The sequence below is a fragment of the Schistocerca piceifrons genome, chromosome 10, assembly GCF_021461385.2.
Source record: "Schistocerca piceifrons isolate TAMUIC-IGC-003096 chromosome 10, iqSchPice1.1, whole genome shotgun sequence".
NCBI lineage: Eukaryota > Metazoa > Arthropoda > Insecta > Orthoptera > Acrididae > Schistocerca > Schistocerca piceifrons.
In genome coordinates, this window is record NC_060147.1 from 60283452 (window position 1) to 60305368 (window position 21917).

Consider the following 21917-nt stretch of genomic DNA (forward strand, 5'->3'; position numbering starts at 1 on the left):
TTAATGTAGATTTAGATGTAGCTAGTGTGAATAACAAGTAAAAAATGTGTATTAGTGTACGATGGGAGCCTCTTCCTCACTGAGAGTCCGATATCTCCCATTATGTTTGGAGTTTGACCTGTGCAAAACATGAACGTTATTTATGTCTGTTATCCTGCTTTCCCGTGTGGTGCAGTCTGCACCCTTTTTCGTAATCGATATACCGCTCCATCTCTTTAACGTATGTGCTGTGTTTCATGTTGTCCAACATTGGTCGCGATTATTTCTGTCCAACAATGTGTCTGTTCCTAAGCAACTGTGAAGCATGTCAGTTCGCCGAGGTAAGCCTATGACTTCCCTTAAACCACCTCACTATGCGGATGTTCTGAATCTAGCGTATGAGGTGCACCCAGTCCGGATGACGGACTATCTTTACGAGCTGCCACGAGCACCTGTTTTGCGCCGTTCCCCGCCCATTAAACAGGCATTAGCGGCTGCGTCTAAGGGGAAAGCCGAAAACAGCTGTGTGTACGGACGCAGTTTTGGTCCGCGCCAGGAGCCATGCTGACGTTGTTCCTGGTGGCAGCGGTGGTCGTACTGCTGTTTCTGCTCTACAGGGAGCTCCTAGCCTGGCCTGAAAACTTCCCGCCCGGTGAGTCAAGTGGGGCTTTTAACCTCGCTGCTTTTTGCATTAGACGCTCAAAGGACCATGCTGATGTCAATGATTCGCGAGTTAATCAGCTACTGGTATTTACTCTAGATTCGATTCTGATCCAGATATCAACTACGAAAATAATTATTAGAAAGATGGACCAGAATCGCTACCTTTAGTAATCTCCGTTATCGAAAGACTGTTTCGGCTCTTATCGTCATAGTCAAGTACCTGCGAATACAGTTTTGGTGAAAATCTGTACAAATGAGAATGTCATATTAAAGTCACTACTCATCGTTTGGATTTGCAGCGCTAGTATTTTTGCCGTGTTTCCAGTCGAAATTACTGGATATAGGTTCCGCCTTTTATGAAAAACAATGTTTTTCTTACTACCCAAACATGTTTCGGCACCTCTGTACCATCATCAGTAGGATTTGTTAATTGACAAACGGTGAAAAGTGAACATATTTTAGGTTATAATTGGTCTAAGAAAATGAGGCCTAAAGACAGTTTTTTTGTCTTTAGGCCTCATTTTGTTAGATCGGTTGTAACCTAAAATATATCTTCTTTTACAATTTCTCTATGAACAAAACCCGTTGATGATGGAAACAGAGGTGCCGAAACATGTGTTTGGATAACAAGAAAAAACGTTGTTTTGCATAAAACGTGGAACCTACATCCAGTAAAGTGACTACATTGTACTCACGTCTAGAATAATGCGACGTCCGTATTACGTCGGTAGTGAACTGTCTAATAAATCAAGGGAATAGATAGTAAATGATATATATATATATATATATATATATAGGAAACATTCCTCACACACAAAGAAAGAAAATATGTTATGTGGACATGTGTCGGAAACGCTTACTTTCCATGTTAGAGCTCATTTTATTACTTCTCTTCAAATCACATTAATCATGGAATGGAATCACACAGCAACAGAACGTACCAGCGTGACTTCAAACACTTTGTTACAGGAAATGTTCAAAATGTCCTCCGTTAGCGAGGATACATGCATCAACCCTCCGTCGCATGGAATCCCTGATGCGCTGATGCAGCTCTGGAGAATGGCGTATTGTATCACAGCCGTCCACAATACGAGCACGAAGAGTCTCTACATTTGGTACCGGGGTTGCGTAGACAAGAGCTTTCAAATGCCCCCATAAATTAAAGTCAAGAGGGTTGAGGTCAGGAGAGCGTGGAGGCCGTGGAATTGGTCCGCCTCTACCAATCCATCGGTCACCGAATCTGTTGTTGCGTACGAACACTTCGAGTGAAATGTGCAGGAGCTCCATCGCACATGAACCACATGTTGTGTCGTACTTGTAAAGGCACATGTTCTAGCAGCACAGGTAGAGTATCCCGTATGAAATCATGATAACGTGCTCCATTGAGCGTAGGTGGACGAAACTAAAATGAGCTCTAACATGGAAATTAAGCGTATCCGGACACATTGAAACGTCCCCTTTAAACAATTATACATGACTCTGCTTAAACTGACACACAATATTTTGTTAGCGCAACGCAATCTGACTTTCAATAACCCCTACAAAAGAATGGGCCCTGACTAACAGTAAACTATACCTTTCACAAATCACTTACCTCACAAAAATTTTCGCTACTCAAGCTACTGCAATACAGCGAGCGCCACTACTGCCAGCTAAATAAAAGATTCAAACTACGGAAGGCACTAACTACTGATAGGGATAGTTAGCAAATGAAAGATATTAATAGAGAACAAACAATGTATTTACCTTGATATCATCATATATAAATATAGCAGTTCATGACAAATTACAAAACTCCGCCATCTCTCTCCCTACATCCACCACTGCTGGCAGCTCACCTCCAACTGCGCAACGCTACGCGCTGTTCACAGCCAACTGCCTAACACTACAATGGCGAATATTACAACAATGCAAAGCAGCCACAGACTGCACACAGCACAGCCAGTGATTTTCATATTGAGCGCTACGTAACGTTGCCAATAAGAAAACATAAACAGCCTACTTACAACATGTCCTCATGACATCTTTTCTTTATTTGTGTGTGAGGAATGTTTCCTGAAAGTTTGGCCGTACCTTTTTGTAACACCCTGTATATATATAATCAACAACGATAATATTTTATTAACCAAATGTTGTCACTATTATCTGTGTTTCTTGCATATGTTATTTCTCATTTTTCTTTTCCGTGTACTAAAAGTTCAATAAAGTATCTAAAGTATTATTTCAGGCTAAAATCTGTATACTCTGGCAAGACGCAGTCAATACTTATACTTTCACTGCGAGATAACAACGGTGAAGCCGCTGATGACAGTGCCACTAAAGCAGAGTTATTAAACACCGATTTCCGAAACTCCTTCACCAAAGAAGACGAAGTAAATATGCCTGAATTCCAATCAAGAACAACTGCCAAGCTCAGAAACATAGAAGTAGATATCCTCGGTGTAACAAAGCAGCTTAAATCACTTAATAAAAGCAAGGCTTCCAGTCCACATTGTATACCAGTCAGGTTCCTCTCAGAGTACGCTGATAAAATAGCTTCGGATTTAGCAGTTATGTACAACCGTTTGCTCATAGAGAGATCCGTCCCTGAAGACTGGAAAATTGAAAGTCGCACCAATACCCAAAAGGGAAGTAGGAGTAATCCGCTGAATTACAGACCCATATCACTAACGTCGATTTGCAGTAGGGTTTTGGAACATATACTGTGTTCCATCATGAATTGCCTTGAAGAAGACGATTTATTGACACATAGTCAGCACGGATTCAGAAAATATCATTCTTGTGAAACACAGCTAGCTCTTTATACTCATAAAGTAATGAGTGCTATCGACAGGGAATGTCATATTGATTCCATATTTTTAGATAAGCAAACTGCGTGCCTATGGAATGTCGCCTCAGTTGTGCGACTGGATTCGTGATTCTCTGTCAGAAAGGTCACAGTTCGTAGTAATAGACGGAAAGTCATCGAGTCTATTGTTCCTGATCTATATTAACGACAAAGGGGACAATCTGAGTAGCTCTTGAAACACGTATGTAACATAGCAGCGATGGCGAGGCATTGTAGCATCTGTGACCAGAGAGTATGCGCTTGACCGCGCGAGTGTTGCGAGCGGTTCTGAGTCTGTCAGTCAGTCGTTGCGAGTCAGTTAGTCGTTGCGAGTCTGTAGTCGTCATGCAGAGCGGTCGGTCAGTAGTAGCAGCCCAGTGCGGTTGTGTGATGTAGGCGGTCGGCAACACTGGTCAAGATGAGGAATAAGGTATACTGTTAATTAATATATTTATTAGATAATGAAAAATTTTATTTATTGTAACTATTGTCCAACAAGTTCCCCAATAATAATTTTTATTTCAAAAGCATTTTTTCAAAAATTTAATTTTTTATGGAACTAAAGATTTCGTTGCACTTCCCTTTTCACTCCACTTCTTTAAAAGAAAATTTTTAGTAAAATCACAAAAAAGGAGAATATTATTATTTGCAATGCAGTTCCTCCAAGCGGTGCGCAACAACAAGAGCAGATATGTGACGTGCATTTATTCTGAGGTAATACTTTAATTCTGATTGTTTTACACAGGGCCAAAGACCGATATTTCGATTTAATTGTATTTTCTTGTCACTGAACGGACTTTAAATTTTGTGAAGAATTTATATTTGAGTCAGATTGCGTATTTCACATTTTTGTTGCCATTGTCAGTACATTTGATTGTGGGCAGGTTACGCTTAGAGCAGTGTCCATTAGCATTCTTAAATAATATTGCCCATACTTTTTCAAAAATATTGTGGGGAGGTTACACTCGGCTCCCATTTCTATTGAGTATTGTCTCTTTATTTCTTTAAAATTGCGGTGGGAAGGTTACACTCTCTTAGGCTGTTTGCAGATAATGCTGTCATTTACCGTCTTGTAAAGTCATCAGATGACCAAAACGAATTGCAATGTGATTTAGATAAGATATCTCTATCGTCTGAAAAGTGGCAGTTGACCCTGAATAAAGAAAAGTGTGAATTTATTCAGATGAGCCCCAAAAGAAATCCGCTAAATACTTAGAGATTACAATTACAAATAACCTGACTTGGAACGACTGCATATATAATGTTGTGGGTAGAGCAAACCAAAGACTGCGATTCATTGGCAGAACACTTAGAAGGTGCAACAGGTCTACTAAAGAGACTGCTTACACCACACCTGTCCGCCCTATTCTGGAGTACTGCTGTGCGGTGTGGGATCCACATCAGGTGGGACTGACGGATGACATTGAAAAAGTTTAAAGAAGGGCAGCGCGTTTTGTATTGTCGCGAAATAGGGGAGATAGTGTCAGACATGATACGTGAATTGTAGTGGCAATCATAGAGACAGCTTGAAGGTGGTTCATTGAACCTTCTGCCAGGAACTTTATTGTGAACAGGAGAGTAATCACATAGATGTAGGTATAATATATCTTGTGATTATTTTCTTCATTGAACATAGATTTTTAATTCTTCAAGAATGTTCACTTCAAGACCTTTTTGTATTCTGTGGAAGGTTTGCAATTTTTTTTTAATTGTATTAGCAGTTTGGATTTGATTTTTCAAATGTAATCTCTTCTTTTATATATGACGTTAAAATTTCTTCCTGGCTGGCCAATGTAAAAATTATTACTTCAATATAAATGACAGTAATATTTATACACGGTCCTACCAAAACCATGGTCGCAGGTACTTGACAATGGTTGCGTTGTTTGGGGGAGGAGACCAGACAGCGAGGCCATCGGTCTCATCGGATTAGGGAAGGACGGGGAAGAAAGTCAGCCGTGCCCTTTCAAACGAACCATCCCGGCATTTGCCTGGAGCTTGACAATGGTGATAAATGCCTAAACAGTCTGTCATGAATTAAGATTAGTTACTATAAGCAGCTACTCTAGGGCATCTTCTAATAATCATGCCATATTGTGACATATATTGTGCTTCTGGCTGCTGTACCATTTGAAAGTGTAACAGCTGAACGGAGCGAGTTGTGGTGGTTGCAAGTACTACGAGAAATGCGTGCTTGAACACATCCGGGGGGGGGGGGGGGGGGGGGGATTTAATTAAAGTTTAGCTAGTCACAGAAATCCAGAGTGGGCTGTAACTCTCGTATGGCTGCGAAACTGGCTGGATATCCTAATGCGTTAATGCGGAATCGATTTACGCTGGAAAAAATATTACTTCCACTTTTGACCACCAGGTGCGTATCTGGCGCTGTGAAGGCAAAAAAGACATATAGAAATTTTTCCATACGTAATGTCCTAGCAACGGGACGTGAGCAGAAGAGGTCAGTTATGTGAAAAAGGCGTAAAGTCGATTTTATAATTAACAGTCAGTTACACAATTTGTTTAATATGAGCACCGGAGTCGTCGATGAGATGCTGTACAGCGCCAGATTTGCACCTTGTGGCTAAAACTGAAACAATTTTTTTTCCCCTACCAACCAAGTTGTGCTGCCATACGATAACTATAGCCGACAGCGGACCTCTGTGAGTATGTGCTCTTCAATTATAACCACCCGCTACGAGTAAATGCAGACGGTGGCTAAACCTGCTGGTTGCATTAATGTATTTGACCACTAACGGCACGGATACACTGTCCTCGATATATCAGGCGTGATCAGCACTGTGTTCTGTGTAACTGTTCGTTCATTAATGTTGGGGTTAAGAGAATTCGAATGTGAGCAAATTGTTGTTGCTCGGCTGATGGGCGCTACCACAATCTGGTAGCCGAACCGTTCATTGTTTCGAGAGGCATCATATCGCAGATTTATACCGCATACAAGGTAAGGGGAAAACATCATTAGCAAAGCGACGGATATGAAAATTATCGAACTATCAATTTAATAGCTCACGGCTGCAAAATGTTGACACGATTTCTTTACAGACGTATGCAAAACCTGGTAAAACCCGGCCTCGGGGAAGATCACTTTAGATTCCGTAGAAATGTTGGAACACGTGAGGCAATACTGACCCTACGACTTATCTTAGAAAATGGATTAAGGAAAGGGAAACCTACGTTTCTAGCATTTGTAGACTTTGAGAAAGCTTTTCACAATGTTGACTGGAATACTCTCTTTCAAATTATGAACGTGGCAGGGGTAAAATACAGGGAGCGAAAGGCTATTTACAATTTATACAGAAACCGGATGGCAGTTGTAACAGTCGAGGGGCATGGTTGGGAAAGGAGTGAGACAGGATTGTAGCTTTTCCCGGTGCTATTCAATCTATATATTGAGCAAGCAGTAAAGGAAACAAAAGAAAAGTTCGGAGTTGGTATTAAAATCCATGGAGAAGAAATAAAAACTTTGAGCTTTGCTGATGACACTGTAATTCTGTCAGAGACAGCAAAGGACGTGGAAGAGCAGTTGAACGGAATGGACAGTGTCTTGAAAGGAGGGTATGAGATGAACATCAACAAAAGCAAAACGAGGATAATGGAATGCAGTCGAATTAAATCGGGTGGTGCTGAGGGTATTAGATTAGGAAATGAGACACGTAAAGTAGTAAAGGAGTTTTGCTATTTGGGGAGCAAAATAACTGATGATGGTCGAAGTAGAGAGGGTATAAAATGAAGACTGGCAATGGCAAGGAAAATGTTTCCGAAGAAGAGAAATTTGTTGACGTCGAGTATAGATTTAAGAGTCAGGAAATCGTTTCTGAAAGTATTTGTATGGAGCGTAGCCATGTATGGAAGTGAGACGTGGACGATGAACAGTTTAGACGAGAAGAGAAGCTTTCTAAATGTGGTGCTACAGAAGAATGCTGAAGATTAGATGGGTAGATCACTAATGAGGAGGTATCGAATAGAATTGGGGAGAAGAGAAATTTGTGGCACAACTTGACTAGAAGAAGATATCGGCTGGTAGGACATGTTCTAAGGCATCAAACGATCACAAATTTAGTATTTCAGGGCAGCGTGGAGAGAAAAATCGTAGATGGAGAGCAACAGATAAATACATTAAGCAGATTCAGAAGGATGTAGGTTGCAGTAGGTACTGGGAGATGAAGCAGCTTGCACAGGAACGGTAGCATGGAGAGCTATGGTTGGCCCGCTAGATGGCGCTGCCATAGGTCAAACGGATATCAACTGCATTTTTTTAAAAATAGGAACCTCAATTTGTTATTACATTTTCGTGTAGTACGTAAATAAATATGAATGTTTTAGTTGGACCACATTTTTCGTTTTGTGATAGATGGCGCTGTAACAGTCACAAACATATAGCTCACAATTTTAGACCAACATTTGGGAACAGGTAGGTTTTTTTAAATTAAAATACAGAACGTAGGTACGTTTGAACATTTTATTTCGGTTGTTCCAATGTGATACATGTACATTTGTGAACTAATCATTTCTGAGAACGCATGCTGTTACAGCGTGATTACCTGTAAATACTACATTAATGCAATAAATGCTCAAAATGATGTCCGTCAACCTCAATGCATTTGGCAATACATGTAACGACATTCCTCTCAACAGCGAGTAGTTCGCCTTCCGTAATGTTCGCACATGCATTGACAATGCGCTGACGCATGTTGTCAGGCGTTGTCGGTGGCTCATGATAGCAACTTTCCCCACAGAAAGAAATCCGGGGACGTCGGATCAGGTGAACGTGCGGGCCACGGTATGGTGCGTCGACGACCAATCCACCTGTCATGAAATACGCTATTCAATACCGCTTCACCCGCACGCGAGCTATGTGCCGGACAGCCATCATGTTGGAAGTACATCACCATTCTGTCATGCAATGAAACGTCTTGTAGTAACATCGGTAGAACATTACGTAGGAAATCAGCATACATTGCACCATTTAGATTGCCATCGATGAAATGGGGGCCAATTATTCTTCCTCCCATAATGCCGCACCACACATTAACCCGTCAAGGTCGCTGATGCTCCACTTGTCGCAGCGATCGTGGATTTTCTGTTGCCCAATAGTGCATATTATGCCGGTTTACGTTACCGCTGTTGGTGAATGACGCTTCATCGCTAAATAGAACGCGTGCAAAAAATCTGTCATCGTCTCGTAATTTTTTGTCTTGTGCCCAGTGGCAGAACTGTACACGACGTTCAAAGTCGTCGCCATGCAATTCCTGGTGCATAGAAATATGGTACGGGTGCAATCGATGTTGATGTAACATTCTCAAAACCGCGGTTTTTGAGATTCCCGATTCTCGCGCAGTTTGTCTGCTACTAATGTGCGGATTAGCTGTGACAGCAGCTAAAACACCTATTCGGGCATCATCATTTGTTGGAGGTCGTGGTTGACGTTTCACATGTCGCTGAACACTTACAGCTTCCTTAAATAACGTAACTATCTGGCGAACTTGGCTGGAATATTCTCTTTCAAATTCTGAAGGTGGCAGGGGTAAAATACAGGGAGCGAAAGGCTATTTACAATTTGTACAGAAAGCAGATGGAAGTCATACGAGTCGAGGGGCAAGGAAGGGAAGCAGTGGTTGGGAAGGGAGTGAGACAGGGTTCTAGCTTTTCCCCGATGTTATTCAATCTGTACATTGAGCAAGCAGTAAAGGAAACAAAAGAAAAGTTCGGAGTTGGTATTAAAATCCATGGAGAAGAAATAAAAACTTTGAGCTTTGCTGATGACATTGTAATTCTGTCAGAGACAGCAAAGGACGTGGAAGAGCAGTTGAACGGAATGGATAGTGTCTTGAAAGGAGGGTATGAGATGAACATCAACAAAAGCAAAACGAAGATAATGGAATGTAGTCGAATTAAATCGGGTGATGGTGAGGGTATTAGATTAGGAAATGAGACACGTAAAGTAGTAAAGGAGTTTTGCTATTTGGGGAGCAAAATAACTGATGATGGTCGAAGTAGAGAGGATATAAAATGTAGACACGCAATGGCAAGGAAAGCGTTTCTGAAGAAGAAAAATTTGTTAACATCGAGTGTGGATTTAAGTGTCAGGAAGTCGTTTCTGAAAGTATTTGTATGGAGTGTAGCCATGTATGGAAGTGAAACGTGGACGATAAATATTTTAGACAAGAAGAGAATAGAAGCTTTCGAAATGTGGTGCTACAGAAGAATGCTGAAGATTAGATTGGCAGATCATATAACTAATGAGGAGGTACTGAATAGAATTGGGGAGAAGAGGAGTTTGTGGCACTACTTGACTAGAAGAAGGTATCGGTTGGTAGGACATGTTCTGAGGCATCAAGGAATCACCAATTTAATATTGGAGGGCAGCGTGGAGGGTAAAATTCGTAGAAGGAGACCAAGAGATGAATACACTAAGCAGATTCAGAGGGATGTAGGCTGCAGTACGTACTGGGAGATGAAGAAGCTTGCACAGGATAGAGTAGCATGGAGAGCTGCATCAAACCAGTCTCAGGACTGAAGACCACAACAACAACAACATCCGGCGAACGGTCCGGACCCTTGGATGATGTCCTCCAGGATACCGAGCAGCATACATAGCACATGCCCGTTGGGCATTTTGATCACAATAGCCGTACATCAAGACGAGAGATAAAAATCACTTACCGAGGGAGGTGGCGCAGTGGTTAGACACTGGACTCGCATTCGGGAGGACGACGGTTCAATCCCGCGTCCGGCCATCCTGATTTAGGTTTTCCGTGATTTCCCTAAATCACTCCAGGCAAATGCCGGGATGGTTCCTCTGAAAGGGCACGGCCGACTTCCTTCCCCGTCCTTCCCTAATCCGATGAGACCGATGACCACGCTGTCTGGTCTCCTTCCCCAAACCAACCAACCAACCAACCAACCAAAAATCACTTATCGATTCTGTATCTATGACGGACTATTATCGATAGTTACATTTTATCTTTGACTAGTTTTCTCTCTGCTACTATGTGCAAGCTAGACCACGCCCACTTTCCTCTGTATTTAGGCCGCTCTCCGACGCCCGACTCGTCAGTCGGCAGGACTCGCAGGACCAGCCATACCTCTGAGGATGTCCAACGTAGTATTGGACGAAACGTTAGGAATAGAAGAATTCCATGGACCACGGCCATATAACCCGGAAGAATTATCAACAACAGTACCATCCGGTCGCGAAAGCCTTCATTGTATGATGAGCAGTTGATATCTGTTTGACCTACGGCAGCGCCATGTAGCGGGCCAACCATAGCGCCCTCTGGTTTCCCCCTTCAAGCTAGACGAGTTTCGTTCTTTGTAGTTTTTTCGTTTAAGGCTTATTTCGTGAGATATTTGGCCGAGTCACTATCAATGGACCAACCTGTATATCCATTCCGAGAAGACTGGAAGTTGTCTTGAATGCCAGCGGGTTTCTTACACGTATTAGGCGTGGTACTATGTCTTACCCACTGTCTGTACTTTACGTATCGCTTTCCTCTTCTCTCTGGCTGTGACGTCGCCCGCCTGCCCTGCCCCCAGGGCCTTGCCGGCTGCCGGTGTGGGGCAGCTACTGGTGGCTGCTGCTCAGGGACCGCCGCCGCATCCCCGCGGCGCTGCGCCGGCTAAGCGCCGACTACCGCACCTCCACGCTGGGCCTCTTCCTGGGGCCGTTCCCGGCCGTCTACGTCACAGACGAGGCCTCCATCCGGCAGCTGCTCTCCAGGCCAGAGTTCCAGGGCCGCCAGTCCAGCGTACTCTCCGAGATGCGCACCTTCAGCAGGAACCTCGGTCAGCACCGCTCCCTCCCATTACATGCCACACCACTGGGTGCCTATTCTGTATCTTTCCGCCACTGTGCCGATCGTTTCGGTACTCAATAGCACCGAACGGTCTAGTACTCGAATTAAAGTCTCTGCGTTATTCAGTATGCATTTCGGTAGCGATACCGTTCGGGCCTAGAGGACCGAAGCGCTGTTGTCGGTTTGTGTCGCACTGCAGCAGTCATGGAGGTAAGAATAGAGGGAGACGCCGTGACGTCACAGCTGTGAAGCTATGTGAAGCCGAGGGTAGCCATCTCAATCCGACCAAAACATTGCTGCTGTAAGCTTGTGTGCATAGGCTTGTCGCTCGCTTTTGGAAGGATTTTGCGCCATTATGGTGACTTGTGTGGTGTTCGGATGTACGAATCGTTCTGGTTGTGATGCGAAATCGAAGGGAATAACATTTCATGTGTAAGTTGTCTCGTTAAGTGTGATTTTACAACTTCATTGTGAACGAACGTGTGCTACATCGGTACTTGTACTATAGCGTGTTTTTCTCCTGTATGATTTTAGATTTCCTAAAAATGAAAGTCGGAAAGCTGTGTGGGAGAATGCCGTGAGGAGGAAGAATTGGCGTGCTTCTAAATGGAGCACTATATGTTCTCAGCATTTCCGAGAAGAGGACATAGACCGAACTTCCCTTTCAACAGTAAGGCCCCGAGAAAATGCTGTACCATCAGTTTTCCCTACACACCCAAAACATTTGCAAAGGGTATGTTAATTCAAAGAATTAAATTCTTAGTTTTCAAGTTCACGATTCAGTATAATACGTACGTATCGTCGATAATCGAAGTGTTGAGTAACTCACTTTGTCTCCATCATGTACCAAATTAAATGCTAACACTACATTAACTGGCGTAAAGTATAGGCCTATACAGGACACTGTGTAGATTTGCCATTCTATGTACTGTATTTCAGTAAATATTGGTGGCAATGAACAGTGTTTCCCAGTAGTGCAACGTAACTGAAATGTCCCAGTACGTATTACAAACAAGATGTATTTGTGGGGCTTTGAAGGTAGGGTATAGCTAACTTAGTTTTCAGTTTCTATTATTTAGTTTGTGATACACGTTTATTACTGAATTAACAAAATTGTATCGTTTACATTGAAGGCTAGCTATTCGTAATATTACATTGAAAACTATTTTTAATCAGAAGAAACGCGGAATTTCGCCTTTACGAGGTTTTATTTTAAACAAAAACTTTGAAACAACCAATCTGATGACGTTACATGCGTATATGGTGCAATTAGCGACTGTAATACACGCAGCGCTATAGCACACTGGCAATGTTTTGGTCAGAGTGTCATGGCAGCGAGCCACGCCCCCATGGCTTCAAAACGTAGTGTGGCTGGGATACGTAGCGCCATCTCCCCTTATTCTTACCTCCATGGCAGCAGTGTAGTGCGCACAGCGCCACGAACACAAAGCGGCCAGCAGACGACACAGGCGCGCTATTCTTCCAAGTACCGAAAATTGCGTTTACGTTGCCATAACGCATGACGCCGCAGTCCATCTAGCTGACGTGCCCGCCTTCATCGCCCTTGCCTTCTCCTTAACATTATCTGGCACAGTACATCCATGATTCTCAGCTGAAGTACATAAAATTTTTTAGTTTCTCTGACCACATGTTTCCATGCATGCATAATAACGATAGCGTATTTGACTGTATTCTGCAGATTGTCGTAAATGGCACATTATGTCATCTTATTCTCATTTACACTGACACTTGTTTTGGATTTTACCTTTCGGAAAATGAGATAGGAACAGTGTGTAGAACCACGTTGTACTAATACATCTATAAAAACACCCGAAAAATTGAGTCTGAGAGTTTCAAAGAATAAGAAGATAAACAGAATGTGGTCATAACACGCTCCTAGAGATCCAAATGATTAAGTAGCCACGTCCCTACATGATGCGTCAACGATTTGGGTCTTAAAAACAAAAGTGAGAAAAAAAACGCATTTTCGAGACCTCCTGCAGTTCATCGAAGTTTATAACGTGCCTCTCATGAATGAAAATGTTTCGTATATGGTGCTACACTCTAAAAATATTACGGCAGAGATGTTTCATCTCTGTCTACTGTGGTTGAGGATTCGATCGCAGATAAATACTTGTGACAAGAAAGATTATGAAGACGACTGCTGGTAGTTATATTCCCAGAAATTTAAGTTATGCTCTTAGATTCCTCTCTAACCGCATACTCGAAATCGCTACATATTCGGAAAAAATGGTGAATTATTTCTGACAAGAAAAAATATAAAGGTTACTCTCGGTTGTTTCACTCACAGCAATTTCATCTCCAACAATTTCATATTTCGTATTTTAAACACACAGAAATCACGAAATCATTACTGAGGAAGTGCGCTCTTACATGTAAGTAACAACGAATATTGCAGAAAAATCTTAGCTTACACAAATAACCATGTCTCTGAACGTGTTGCATAAATGAAGAGGAAAAAAAAAATTCGCATCCACCCATGCGCGAACCTGTGACCTTTGGTATCGCAATCCTGCGCGCTAACCACTTTTTTTTTAACTTTATTGGTCATAACATTCCACAGTAGTATATAATTTTCAACTGACATTTAAAAGTAATAAAACAAACTTAAATTAATTACAGGTTCCTTGACATTTTGACCACGCCAAAGAACAGACACGCAATGCTCATTGTGTAGAGGATCTTAGGCAGACTTCGTTACCAAACGGTGCTCCGTAAGTCATAAACGCGTGATAGTTTGGAAGGTTTCCAATATCTCGCTTCACATAATTGCTTTCCATTGTTTCTTGAAAGTTGTAAACACGTTTCGTTAATTACTAACCAACCTATTTCTGGGAAAAAGTACACACAGACTCGAGTAACGTCAGTTCACACTCATATAATATACGTAAGCAGAGCCAATGTCTTGGTATTTAATCATCTTTAAACTCTTATTTGCATAAAAATAGCACGTATTTTGAGAGGATATTGACCGAAAACTTTATTTTTTGATGTAGTCATTCACAGTAACAACTTAACCTAATCATATTTCTAACAAAGGAAAATAGTCTATTACGAACTCACTTTCCAACTGCATGCGTCCTCTGGTGATTCTTTAGTAACACAATCACTAAATCCAAAGCTAAAACCGCTAAATATGTTTAAAATAACAAACTATAGGTGTACATAAACCGCAGCTCACCGATCGACAGGGCCAGACCGAAATCCAAAACCTCTCGGTAAAATTGTCGTAAAATCAGTCGGAGGACCGTTCGGTAACAAGTCTTAGAAACTTACCGAATAGAATATTTCGATAAAGAACCGAAAATTACGTCACTAACGAGACTAACCTACTACACCGATCGGTACGAACGATACAGAATAGCAGGCCGGGGTGGCCGAGCGGTTCTAGGCGCTACAGTCTGAAACCGCGCGACCGCTAATGTCGCAGGTTCGGATCCTGCCTCGGGCATGGATGTGTGTGATGTCCTTAGGTTAGTTAGGTTTAAGTAGTTCTAAGTTATAGGGGACTGATGACCTCAGATGCTAAGTCCCATAGTGCTCAGAGCCATTTGAACCATTTGATACAGAGTAAGGCCTCTGGAGAGCACCAGGTCCTTCAGTCGACATTCGACACACACGTCTACCTCTACATCCATACTCGGTAACCCACCGTACGCTGCCAGGTGCAATGTACCCTGTGCCACTACTACCCTTTCGTGTTCGACTCGGAAACAGAGTGAGGCAAAATCGACTGTCTACCGGTTGTTTATAATTAAACTTTCCCTATTTAACACATAACACGGAAACTAATTACCGTACGAGTACCAAACTTGGTAGCACTAATGTCAAGGACATGGGGAAGAGAAATAATGTACACTGCTGGCCACCGTAAATGCAACACCCTGAAGGAAGTATCCGAATCAAGTGAAATTTACACCATGGGTTTGCAGCGATGAGATATGCAACTGATTATAATTTCAGCGCAGACGCACATCACGCGCGCCTGTGGCGCCACCCCATAGCGCCATTTAAGGCTTGGCGATTTCGACGAGTGTACGTTCGGCACGTGTGTTTACCTTGTGGTTGTTTCACAAGACGATCAGTTATGCCTCGTAGACAGCAGCGAACATCGTTTGATCAAGTATCCGAGTTCGACAGAGGAAGGATAGTGGCTTACCGAGATTGTGGATTATCATACAGAGAAATCGCTTGTCGTGTTGGACGAAACCAAACAACTGTAACGCGGATATGTGACCGTTGGATGCAGGAGGGTACGACGGACCGACGTGGTCGATCGCATTCACCTCGGTGCACCACTGCACGTGCTGATAGGCAAATTGTGCGCATGGCAGTGACGGATCGCTCAGCGACATCCCGAACCATAGCACAGCACATTGCGTCTGTAACGCATCATCCAGTGTCTGCGCGTACCATTCGACGCCGTTTACAGCAGAGTGGTCTGTCCGCAAGACGTCCATTGCTTCGTCTACCATTGACGCAGAACCACAGACGTCTCCGTCGCCAATGGTGTGATGACAGACGGATGTGGACGGCAGAATGGAATGACGTTGTCTTTACTGACGAGGCACGCTTCTGTCTGCAGCACCACGATGGTCGGATTCGAGTGTGGAGACACCGTGGAGAGAGGATGCTGGACAGCTGCATTATGCACCGCCACACTGGTCTTGCACCGGGTATTATGGTATGGGGCGGTATTGGATATTACTCTCGCACGCCTCTAGTACGCATTGCCGGTACTTTAAATAGACGGCGCTACATATCCGAGGTGCTGGAGCCAGTTGTCCATCCTTACCTTCAGGGCTCGGCCACAGCCATATTTCAACAGGATAATGCGCGACCACACGTGGCGCGCATTGTCCAAAGGTTCTTCGTCAATAACCAGATTGAAGTGCTTCCCTGGCCGGCTCGCTCTCCGGATCTTTCGCCGATAGAAAAGATGTGGTCCATGGTTGCTCAACGAGTGACCCAGATTACATCCCCAGCTGCCACACCAGATGATCTTTGGCAACGTGTGGAAGCTGCTTGGGCTGCTGTACCCCAGGAACACATCCAACGTCTCTTTGACTCAATGCCGAGACGTGTGGCAGCGGTGATCTCCAACAATGGCGGCTACTCTGGCTACTGATTCTGGCAGGAACCACATGTCACAGACGTCTGTAAACGTGATCATTTGATACTTGGTCAACATGTTATCTACAAAATAAATTTTGTTGTGCTACCTCTTGTCTTTCTTGGTGTTGCATTAACGGTGGCCAGCAGTGTAGAATCAATTCAGCTGAAACACTTTTAATATGCTGCTACGGTACATCATACCACTACCTTTACTGCTACAAAAGGGGTGCACGATTGCATTCTGCACAGCAGGACGAAGCATGTGCGTACACATGCCGGTTACCTCTCGTGATATGCTGCGCTTCAGATCAGCACATGTGTGAATGTTCCCCTGGTAAACCCTGTCATTCAGGCAGCCCCACAACCAGAAACGACAGGGAGTGAGATCAGGTGAGCGTACCGGTTAAGCATTTGTAAACGATCGGCTGATAATTCGATCGTTTCCAAATGTGTTTCCGAGAAGCAGGTGAATTTCACGAGCGATGTGCGGTAGGACCCCGTATTGCATGAAAATGTTGAGTTCAAAATGTCTCTTTACTGTAGGGCAGGTATGACATGCTGGCGAAGCATATCGGACTAACGCTGGCCAGTCACACTACCGTAACAGAATACTGTCAAATGATTTTTCACAAAACCCTAAGAAATTTCGGTCGTATGCGGTACCAAATTTAGTGTTCAGTCCCTACCGACTGAGACGAGAACTGAAACTGAGGATATCAAAGCAAAAGCTGACAAGCTTAACTCTGTTATAAAATGTTCCTTTACAAAGGAAAACCCAGGGCTGTTGCTGCAATTTAATCCTCGTACCTCTGGAAAGATGAGTGAAGTCAGTATTAGTGTCAGACGAAACCATTAAAACTGAACAAAGCTCCAGGGCCCGATGTAACCCTTCTCAGATTCTATACTTAATTTGCGACTGAGTTTGCCTCTCTTCTATCATCTATCATCTAGATCCGTCGGACAAAAATCTGTGCGCAGTAGTTGGAAGAATGCACAGGTCACACTTGGTTGCAAGAAGGGTAGTAGAAGTGATCCCCAAAATTATCATCCAATATCTTTGACATCGATTTGTTGCAGAATCTTAAAACGTATTCTGAGCTCAAACTTAATGCGGTATCTTGAACAGAATGACCTCCTTGCCAATCAGCATGGATTCCGAAAACATTAATCATGTGAAACCCAAGTCGCACTTCTCACATGACACACTGAAAGCTTTTGAATCAAGCCAGGCAGGTAGATTCCGAAAAGCATTTGACTCAATACCACACCTGCGCTTATTGCCTGGTTCAAATGGTTCTGAGCCTATGGGACTGAACTTCTGAGGTCATCAGTCCCCCTAGAACTTAGAACTACTTAAACCTAACTAACCTAAGGACATCACACACATCCATGCCCGAGGCAGGATTCGAACCTGCGACCGTAGCGGTCGCGCGGTTCCTACGCTTATTCTGAAAAGTACGGCCGTATGGGGTATCAAGCGAAATTTGTGACTGGACTGAGGACTTTTTGGCGTGGTGGGACCAGCATGTTATCTTGGATGGAGAGTCATTGTCAGATGTGGAATTAACTTCCGGTGTGCCCCAGAAAAGTGTGTTGGGACCCTTGCTGTTCATACTGTATATTTATGACGTTTCGGACAATATTAATAGTAACCTCAGACTTTTTGCAGATGATGCATTATCCATGATGAAGTACAGTCTGAAAAAAACTGCATAATAAATTCATTCAGATCTTGATAAGATTTCACAGTGGTACAGAGAGTGGCAATTTGCTTTCAATGTTCAGAAACGTTAAATTCTGCACTTCAAAAAAAGGAAAAGTTGTACCCTGTGACCATAATATCAATGAGTCACAGTTGGCATCGATCCACTCATATAAATACCTGAGCGTAACACTTCCTAAGCATATGAAATGTAATGACCACATAGGCTCAGTTGTAGGGAAAGTTGGTAGTAGACTTCGATATATTAGCAGGATACTAGCGAAGTGTAATCAGTAAACAGTAACAAATCGTTCGTGCGACCTATTCGAGAATGTTGCTCAAGTATGTGGCAAGGTAAAGTTGGTAGTAAATGGCTCTGAGCACTACGGGACTCAACATCTGAGGTCATCAGTCCCCTAGAACTTAGAACTACTTAAACCTAACTAACCTAAGGACATCACACACATCCATGCCCGAGGCAGGATTCGAACCTGCGACCGCAGTAGTCGCGCGGTTCCGGACTGAAGCGCCTAGAACCGCTCGGCCACAAAGTTGGTAGTAGACTTCGATTTATTAGCAGGATACTAGCGAAGTGCAATCAGTAAACAGTAACAAATCGTTGGTGCGACCCATTCGAGAATGTTGCTCAAGTATGTGGCACCCGTACCAAGTAGGACTGAGTGGGGGTATTTAGCGTATGGAGAAAAGGACATAACGAATGGTTGCAGGTTGTTTTGACACGTGGGAGAGAGTTACAGTGATGCTGAAGACACTGAACTGGAGACTCTTGAAAATAGACATAAACTATCCCAAGGAAGTATACTAATAAAGTTCTAAGAACCGGCTTGAAATGATGACTCTAGGAATATACTACAACTCCCTATGTATCGCTGACACAGGGATCGTGAGGATAAGGTTAGAATAGTTACTGCACCCACAGAAACATTCCTTTGGCATGCACTTCGCACTTGTTTGCAGAGTGTGGATGTGCGAGGCGTGTTTTTTAAGTAAGATCTATCTGAAGTACACAACGAAAGGCTATTTCAAAAAAGTAAATTTATTTTCAGAAAGTACATACTTCACTCCATTTTTCGACTTAGTTGCCAAGTTTGTTCAAACATGTATCACACCTCTCAAGCAATTTTAAAATATACTATTCATAAAAACTTTGCGCCTGCTCCGATAACCAAGAGTTCACTGCCGTTTTCACGTCGTCGTCTTCATTGTAACAGTTGCCATTGGGGTGTTGTTTGAGGTGGCGGAACAGATGGTAATCGCTCGGCGCAAGATCAGGACTGTAGGGTGGGTGGTCTAAGACTTCTCAGCCAAAACTGCCCAATAAATCGTGGGTATGACGTGCAGTGTGAGGTCTTCCATTGTCATGGAGAAGGACAATTCCCTTTGTCAGCATGCCCCGTCTTTTATTTTGAATCGCTCTGCGTAGCTTTCTCAGGGCTTGGTAGTATGCTTCTGCATTGATAGTGGTTCCTCGTTGCATGAAGTCGACCAACGGAACACCATGCCTATCCTAGAACACCGACGCCATGATTTTGCGCTGGGACAGAGTCTGGCCTTCACCTTTACAGGCGAGTGTGTGTGTCTCCATTCCATGCTCTGTTACTTCGATTCGGGCGTGATACGCGAAACTCACGTGTCGTCTCCAGATACTATCTGACACAAGAAGCCGTCACCTTCTTCGTGATAACGATTCAAGAACTTCATCCCACACTCAAATCTTTGGTTTTTGTGGTCCTCTGTTTGGAGTTTCTGGATCCAACGGGAGCACAGTTTCCTAAACTTTAGGTGTTCAGAAACAATGTTGTAAAGCACCGATCTCAACACGTCAGGAAATTCGTTTGAGAGACCTGTTATTGTGAAGCCCCTGTTCTCACGAATCCTCGCTTCAACTGAAGCCACCAAATCGTCTGTAATCAAGGAAGAGCGACCGGAGCGGTCCTCATCATGGACGTTGTCACGACCATCTTTGAATTCTCGTAGACACTTACGCACTTTGGTCTCACTCATAACAGTATGACCATACACATCGCAAATCTGTCGATGAATTTCTGCAGCAGGCAGGTTCCTTGCTGACAAATACCGTATCACTGAGCGAAACTCACACGCGTCGGGAGAGTTAATAGTCTTAAACAGTTTGAAAGCACAGAACAGGACCGTACAGGTTAGCTACAGAGCTGAGACTGAGCACAGTTATTCCCGAGGCATGCCAGATCTTTACCGTATTATGAACGAAAATTGCGAGGGCTATTCGACAACGAATGATCTTAAATTTTTTTACGGTCATGATATCTCGCGCTAGAATTTAGTCTTATGATATTCTGTTAGCTTAATGTGTAACAAACATGCGTACTAGTTTCACTGTTCGTAACCTCGTTTCCACGGGCAAGCTGAGACAAATTCATTACCGTCAACCGCAACAATGGAGGTGAAGCTCGATGAGCAATAGCTGCCTTTGAAATTTGGTTTTCGTCTAAAAAAATCTTCAGCTGAGGCGTAATCAGTGTTGCAATAGGCCTGTAGAGAGTCTGTTCTTCCCCACAGCACAATTCGAAGATAGTTGACATTTTATTATTTTTTTTTTTTTTCAAGAGGGGAGACGATTAATTTCAAAGGAAGGTGGACCCAGCGCTCTGGTTACTGTTTGTACTGAAGAAAACAATACCGCTACTGTCATTATGAGAGAGAATCGACGAATAATTTTACGAACGCTTTCTGAAGTATTCGGAACTTCGGAGGGTGTCACCCAGAAGTTGGTCACAGGCAGTTTACACATGAGAGATGTTTGTGCGCGGTGGGTCCAGAGACTATTGATTCCTAAACCAAAAGACAGTCCCACGCACGTCTGCATGCGGTTGAAGTTAATGTTAGAAGAAAATCTGGAGGTTCAAAAATGGTTGAAATGGCTCTGAGCACTATGCGACTTAACTTCTGAGGTCTTTAGTCGCCTAGCACTTAGAACTAATTAAACCTAACTAACCTAAGGACATCACACACATCCATGCCCGAGGCAGGATTCGAAACTGCGACCGTAGCGGTCGCTCGGCTCCAGATCGTTGCCCCTAGAACCGCACGTCTGGAAATTCTTTCGAAGCTAATCACTGCTGATGAAACTTGGCTACATCATTTTGATTCTGAGAGCAAATCGCAAAGCTCAGTGGGGAAATATCCTTAATCATCAGTCCCCCAGAAAGGAAAATGGTCGCTCCTGCTGAGAAAGATTTGGTCACCTCATTTTTTAGCATGCATGGGATGGTTCATCAGCATATTGCACCTGCACAAATGTCAATAACTGGCAATACTAAAGGCACGTTCTGAAAGCTTTGCAACTCCATGTCAGGGGCAAAAGAGCACATATCCCTGAAATAAGTTGGATGTTGCATCACTGTAATGCACGATCATATACTGAAAACGTTGTTACTCTATATCTCGCAAACATAAATGTGAAGCGAATCCATCACCCTCCTTAAAGACCGGATATAGCACCGTGCGGCTTCTTTTGATTCCCTAACCAGAAGAAACAGCTTCGTGAGAGACATTTTCAGTAACGAGAAGCAGGAGCGAACGCCACGGAGGCTATTCTGAGGATCTTTCAAAAGTGGTTTCCAGCATGTCTTTGCGGACCGCAGAAATGCTGGGACAACTGCATCACGTCCGTAGGAGATCACTTTGAGAAGGACCGTAAAAATTATCATGATGAGTAACGGTTTGTGGTCAAAAACATATGATCATTCTTTATCGTGCGCCCTCGTACGTTGCAGAGTAGTCGCACACTGATTCTTGA

The 21917-nt window shown here is 43.3% G+C and overlaps 1 protein-coding gene across 1 annotated transcript in view; it reads left to right on the forward strand.

Annotated features, from left to right (window-relative positions):
* Positions 1-540: 540 nt before the first annotated feature.
* LOC124718691 (probable cytochrome P450 304a1) overlaps positions 541-21917 on the forward strand; it is a 104195-nt gene continuing 82818 nt past the window's right edge. The window contains exons 1-2 of the mRNA XM_047244314.1: positions 541-631; positions 11021-11269. Coding sequence (XP_047100270.1) covers positions 541-631; positions 11021-11269 — 340 coding nt within the window. The remainder of the gene's footprint in view (positions 632-11020; positions 11270-21917) is intronic.